Source organism: Lonchura striata, chromosome 5 (assembly GCF_050655825.1).
Source record: "Lonchura striata isolate lonStrDom1 chromosome 5, ASM5065582v1, whole genome shotgun sequence".
Lineage (NCBI taxonomy): Eukaryota > Metazoa > Chordata > Aves > Passeriformes > Estrildidae > Lonchura > Lonchura striata.
In genome coordinates, this window is record NC_140707.1 from 2,419,157 (window position 1) to 2,426,113 (window position 6,957).

The window sequence follows — 6,957 nt, forward strand, 5'->3', positions numbered from 1 at the left end:
TGATCGATCCGCATGAGGGAAGTGGGGCAGGACCCATTCCAAAAGGGATTTTAACTCTTTCTTAGGCAAACTACTGTTATAACTACGTAAAAGATGGTTAAATTGCTTATAGAGATCTCTATCTTGGGTAGAGTGGGATTGTCCCATATTTTAGACCTGTGTAGCTCACCTCGAGTTCGCAAAAGCAGAGATCCTCTCCTCAGGACTCTGCACAGGTCCCCTCAGAGCTCCGGGCGTCTCTCCGGACGGCTTTTCCGTGCTCGGGACCTTCAGACCTCCCCCCTCGGGGCTTCCAGCGCAGGCAGTGCTGGGCAGTGCTCGGTGCGCTCTCTTAACGTGGCCACGTGCCACCAGCTCACAGCTCCTTGCTCGGGCAGTCCCAAGAGCTCCAAAAGCCCGCTACTCATGGGCGATGGTGCTCGAGGGTAAATTGCCTCGGCAAACTTTAAAGAGATAAGGCTTCTACGTTGCTTAGCAACGACAGCCTGTGCTCAGAGCGAAGAGGAGGCTATCACAGGTAATTACCGTGCATGGAGGTGTCGAGATTCGTGGGTTCCTTTTTCTTTCACGTTGGGCGCCAGTTGAGGGATGAGTAGGCTCCTCTTGCACGGTTGGGGGTGTAGGGAGGCAGAGATCTCTGAAGCTTGCTCTTGGGGGAAGAGGTTTATTGGAGAATTCAGGAATGCCCAAGCCTCGTGCTCTCAGGCGTAGCACGTGGCTGGGCTTAGGAGGACGGGGGAGGGGAGAGAGAAACGGAGGGTTTAGGAGAGGGGAAGCCCCAGGCAGGGAGGGAGTTCTAGAGGGGAGGAAATCCAAGAGAGGGAGGAAGTCCAAGAGAGGAGAGGGCCAAGAGGCCGCATGGCCGCTCAGAGCCCCCTTTTCAGGGGTTCCTAGGTGGGCTGGGACAAGGCATGGGCCAATGGGGTTACAGACTCTGTTTTAGGGGCAGGTACAGAGGTGCGGGATGAACCACAATCTTTTGCAGGGTGGGAGGAACAGTCCATTTCACTCCAGGATTCATCCAAGGGTAGAAGTGACATCCGGCTAGCTAAAATAACAATCGTATCTATCTATCCTCTGCAACATCAAACCTCCTGTAGATCCAAATCCATCTCCTCCACGGCTTTTCCGTGAGGATACAGCTTTAGTAACTTGCTCTAGAGGAACCAATTGAGCAATCCTTTGTCCTTTATTAATCCGAATAGGAGGAAATGGAGTATGAACCATAATCATAATTTCACCAGTATAGTCTGCATCAATGACACCAGGCAGCACAAATAATCCAAGCATAGAGGCCGATGATCTTCCCAATAACAAAGCTCCCATTGTCCTGCCCTCTATTATAATAGGTCCATTAATTCCAGTGGGGACCTTCTGCGGCTGTGGTGTCATTAAAGTCACTTCTACTGCGGCTGCCAAGTCCATCCCGAGGCTCCCTCTTGTGGCTGGACGCAAGGTGTCGCTGTTGGAAAGGCTGGAGCAGCTATTTGTGTCGCAGCGCGGCTGCTCTTGTTCGCGCTGTTTCGGGCGTTTCCCGGTCTCCTCTTACAGGCAGCAATGTTATGAGTATCCGATTTGCACTTAGGACACCATATTCCAGCAGCAGAGCATTCTCGCCGAACGTGTCCTGTCCCTCCACATCGGAAACATCTCATACGACTGCCGTAAACATTTCCCTGGGTTGCTACTGACGCTTGGAGGGGTGCAAGAGCAGCTAACACTTGTGTCTGTGAAGCTAACATTTGTGTCTGTGAAGCTTTTGCCTGCTCTTTTAATCCCTCTCCCAGCTCTTTAATAGCCTCAACTAAAAATGCCTGCTGCCCCGTTGGTATAGTAGCCATCCTCTCTAATGCATCTTCTATAGTCCAATTAGCTCCTAATGTGTTTAACACACTTCTTGTAGAAGCATTACAATTTTGCAAAGCACACTGCTTCAACAATGATCCACGCATAAACTCAGGCACTCCAGCTCTCTCTATTGCTGCCGCTGCCTTATCAATAAATGCTCCAAAAGTCTCATCCCTTCCTTGTTTAATTCCCATATACGCTGGCAAACCTCCCGGGTCTTTCACCTTATCTATAGCCCTTCGAGCTAGTCGCATTGCCTCTCGACACTTTTCAGGTCCTAGCATAGCTTGTGCTTCAGTGCGAAAATATGGTCCTAAGCCCATCAATTCATCCATAGTTACTCCATGAAGAGGATCTCCAGGCTGTCTTTGTATAGCTACAGCTTCATTAACTTCTGCCTGCCAGTGTGCACCAAACAAAAGCCTCTGATGTGGCGAGAAAATAAGCTTAGCAAGACTTCTACAATCTCCTGGTAGCAATATATTAGTACTCCAAACATAATCCAATATCTGCCTAGCCGGTTCACTAGTAACTCCAAATTGACTCACTGTAGCTCGCAACTGTGACAACAACTTCCAATCTAACGGTGTAATCTGAGCTGTTAACCCCCCGCCTGCCTGCTGCTGAAAAATTACAGGACAAGCCAGTTCTGTTGCTAGTTCCAAAGCCTGCCCATCTCCTTTATCCAGCTCCTCTCTTGCCAAAGTCGCCCAAACTTCCCTCCGTTCCCTGGCCAGAGCCTCCGTTAGGTCAGACTCTGCCCTAGGGGTCGGCTTACTGACAGACAAACTTTGACGAAGTGTCGATTTCTGTTCTGAGGGGGCTGGAGGAGCCGTGGGCTCACAACGCGACTCTGTTTCCGTATCCTCAGGCACAGGTCGCAATGGAGGTAACTCCACTGTAGACACAGCAGGTGGCATGGAAACACCAGGCAACCAATCCTCCCCGTTAAAACCTCTATTTTTCTCTAGTGCTGAAGTTCTCTGCTCGGCAGCTTTCTTTTCTGCCTGATGTTGTAATAATTCATTGTGAACTATCTTCCACCACTTTCCCAACTTTTTAGCTGTCTTATCATCATCTAAAACTTCCTCCCATAGTTTATCCCCAAACTTACGCCACTCAGACAACTCATGTACTGTATGAGGATTTACAAAGAACCCCTTAGAATACCCATATGTTAATAACCCTGGCAGATCTTTTTGCAAATCAATGCCTTTAATCTGCCTTTTCTGCAAGAATGCAGTAAATAAATCATATGCTGCTTGCCTCTCCATACCTATATTGTCAGCGCTGTTGCAGCCCTCCGAGGTCGTCGGCAGCACGTATCGGCCAGGCTTGCCTCTGCAGTCACCTGGGGCACGGTGCACTCTATTTCAATTCAGCACTTTTGCCGTCCTGGCTGCATCAGGACCCGAACCCTTTTTCGTCACTCCACCGTGGCGCCTATCACGTCGATCGGGTCACCATTTTGTGGAAAAAATGACGGGAGACAAGTCCATTCTATAATGTCAACAAGTCTCCGTTTATTTCAAGCACACATGTATAGTTATACCCGTTATAATGAAGCTCATGCATATTGCAAAATTTAAGCTCATCATTGGTGTATGAAAAACAGGTCAACCCCGCCTTTGGAGCTTTCTAAGCTTGCTTTGTTTTCCCTTACATTTATCTTTTTGCTGAACATTCTACTGTTGAGAACCAGCTTAGCCAAGGACATAAGATATTATTGCTACATCTGCTATTGCTGCACTGTGCAATTTTCAGCTACTGCTTCACTAACTGCACGTAGTCATGTCCTTTCTCACGAAGCCATTCTTCCACAAAACTCTCCATACACGGCTTCCCAAGCCAAAGTGCTGGCCCCTGTGAGCCTTTGACGCCATCGCAGTGTGGTGGGAAGGGAAGCACTTCTCTGGGGACCCTGGGAACACTGCTCCCTCTGGCAGCTTTCCAAGTCTCCCTGTGCCTTCTCCAGGTGCCCGCCATGGTGAGGTACATCCACCAGTGGCTCATGGCCAATGATTCTGCTGAGCACAGGCTGGAAAACGTCCTGCTGTATCTCACAGAAGCGCAGCCAAATGACGCAGTAATGACACTCCTGCGTGTGGCCCCATCCTGTGACAGGTACGGGGCCCACCTGCCCAGAGGGCTCAGGGCTCACCCCAACCCATCGCCCTGTACAGCCTGTGCCAGGTGTCTGACCCACAGAGAGTCCCAGGGCCCTCTGGCTGCTCCCTTTCCCAGCCCTGGCACGTCAGCCCCCGAGCCTGCTGCCATTCTCCCTCGCTGCCCCACAGGGGCCTGTCCCCACAGGGCTGGGCTGTCTGAATGCTGCTGGAGAGGGGCAGTGGGCAGAGGCAGAGCCGTCGGTCAACCCAGGCCCCTAGAGATGCCCAGGCCACGGTGTGTGTCTGAGATCCCCTGAGACAGATCTCTAACCCCACAGAGCTGCCATGGCCATGTGGAAGACCATCACGTGCACGCCCTGGACTGCAGAGCTGGCACAGCAGATACTCCTGGATGTGCTGGGGAGCTGGCCAGAGCACAGCACGTGCACCTCCGTTGGGGACAAAAAAGGTGTCTTTGTCCTGGCTGTGAGTTTCTGCCAGTGGACTTTGCTGGCCCCAAGGCCACCTCTCCAGCAGTTCTCCATCCTCCCTCCCCCACAGCGTCTCCCTGCCTCAGGCACTGGGCTGAAAGCTGGCCTAGGGACAGCTGCAGGGCCACCAGGCCCGGTGCTCCCGCTGTGGCTCTCTGGGCCTCTCCGTCCCATGCTCGGGCTCTGCCACACAAACACCTCGGCACTGAGCGCTGTCTCAGGGGGCTTTGTCCTTTGCAGGCAACTGTGGTGATATGGAAGATCCTCCAGGAGTCCTGTGTCCCAGATATAGTGATGGAGCATTTCCCACAGTTATTTTTGCATCTGCTCTTCCAAGTGCTCTTCAGCACCAAAGAGATGCCAGAGGCGGTTGATACCTTCTGGAAGGGATGCCACGAAGGACACGGCCTTGCCACCAGCCCCAACAGGTGCTCCATCCCAGTCCTTCTGTCCCTGACACACAGCCAGGGCAGGAGCCAGTGCTCCCAGTGTGACCTGGGCTTTGCTCTGCACTCAGGTTTGCAGTGAGGACCCTGAAGTCCCTGCTGTGCCGAATAGACTATGAGGATGTGGTGGTGGCCATGGAACGCAAGCGTGGCTGGGACACGCTGCTCTGTGCTGACACCCACATTTATGCCGTGGGTCTGCTGGCTAGATGAGACCCCCTTCTCCCCATTGCTCCCGGCATTTGTGCTCTGTGTCTGGGGTATTCCACTCAGTCCCTGTGGCTGTGGGCCAGAGGCACGAGGGATGGCCAAGCAGACTGGGAAAGGCTGGGAGAGGAGGGTGCCCAGTAGCAGCCACATCTCAAAGGGCCCAAGTCCCCCTGCAGGGTGGGGGGTAAAGACAAGAACTGTGTCAGTCTGTCCTGGGAGGGGCTTCCCCCCACCCCGGCTCAGGGTCTTAGTGTCGTAGGAGCAGGCCCCCAGCCGGGTAATCATTATCACTGACTCCATGTATTGCAGAAGTCTGATCAATAATTAACTTTATTAGGAAACCCATTATTCTTATAGATAGTTATGATATAGGTAGATTTAATTGGTTTTCTAGTCTAAACACTATCACCATTAGTTAATTAAGAAAGCACCCTTTGGTAGACAAATCTCCGTAACATATTCCATATGTTCACAAAACCAGGTGCAGCATGTTAAGATAAGAATGATTTTCATTCTTTCCTCTGATCTTCTCAGACTTTCTCAGGCGATGCCTGGGAAAGTTGTCTGTTTCTCTCTGAGGCCAGAGAGCTGCTGCCACATCTTAGGGCCATTTTCTGCCTTCCAGGGAGATGCGCAATGAATCCACCTGCTTGTGCAAAAGCATCTCATGCTGTCTCCTTCAGTTGCTCCGCAAAGAGATGCCATACTGGAACTTCCCTGCCCTGGCATTCCTTGTGGAGGTGAGTCTGAAGGCCGGCACTGCCTCCCAGCTCTCTGCCCTCTCGTAGCTGCAGCTGCCTGGGACGGTGCCCACGCCCTGCGCTGCTGCCTGGTCCCCGCCCTGTGCGGTTCTGTGCTCCTGCCGGCCGGGTCCTCTGTCACTGCCCTGTGCCTTTCAGGTCCTGCATTGCCTGGACTTGGGTGCATGCAGTGACAGCATCATGGATCTCTTGTCGAGGCACTTGCTGAGTGAGCGCACAGAGATGCGCCGCCAGGTTCTGAGGGCCCTCCTCTTGCTCAGGGATAATCCCTCGCTGGTAAGGAGGGGCAGCAGCTGAAGCCGTGCAGGCAGCGTGGGGCTGGGGAACGCAGTCGCTGGAACTTGGCTGGGCTTCAGGCACTGGGGCAGCCGCTCCCAGCTCTCCTGCCTCCCACTTCAGCTGCCCAAGTGCTGGGACAGGCCTTTGGCCTCTGGGCCCTGTGGCAGCAGGGTGGCCTTTCACACACTTTTGTTCCACACAGGCCAAAAGAATGTGGAGCCTGACTGAGGCCTCGCACTGCTCACCAAGGATCCTTGGATGGTGAGAAGGAGGCAGTGGCTGAAGCTGCACTGGGCAAAGCAGCCCCTTGGTCTGTCAGGGCTTCAGGAGCTGAGGCAGCTGCTCCCAGCTCTCCTGCCTCACCTGCCCCAGTGCTTTGGGAAAGGCCTTCGGCCTCTCTGTGATGTCACACGGACATCTCTGTGATGTCACACTGAAACTGTGAGGTCACATAGCTGTTTGTGAGGTCACAGTGACAGCTATGTGATGTCACAAAGCCCTCTGTGATGTCCCACAAACATTTCTGTGATATCATACAACTTCCTGTGATGTCACACTGACATCTCTGTTATGTCACACAGCTCTCTGTGATTTCACAGGGACATCTTTCTGATGTCACAGTATCTCTTGTGATGTACACAGACAACTCTGTGACGCCACAAAGCTCTATGTGATCGCTGTGCTCTCACACATCCTCCTCTGATGTCACAGAGACATTTTTGTGATGTCACACTGATATCTCTCTAATGTCAGACAGCTCTCTGTGATGTCACACGGACATCTCTGTGATGTCACACAACTCTCTTTGATGTCA

At 52.5% G+C, this 6,957-nt stretch overlaps 1 protein-coding gene across 1 annotated transcript; it reads right to left on the reverse strand.

The window, feature by feature from the left end:
* Positions 1 to 1,134: 1,134 nt before the first annotated feature.
* LOC146767112 (uncharacterized) lies at positions 1,135 to 3,786 on the reverse strand. The gene has a single exon (XM_085581098.1). The coding sequence runs from the start codon at positions 3,120 to 3,122 to the stop codon at positions 1,404 to 1,406; it is 1,719 nt and encodes a 572-aa protein (XP_085437224.1). The 5' UTR covers positions 3,123 to 3,786; the 3' UTR covers positions 1,135 to 1,403.
* Between the last annotated feature and the right edge of the window lie 3,171 nt (positions 3,787 to 6,957).

Bases quoted from the DNA above. Each gene is read 5' to 3' on its own strand.
- LOC146767112 (XM_085581098.1), bottom strand. From the start codon at position 3,122: ATGGAGAGGCAAGCAGCATATGATTTATTTACTGCATTCTTGCAGAAA.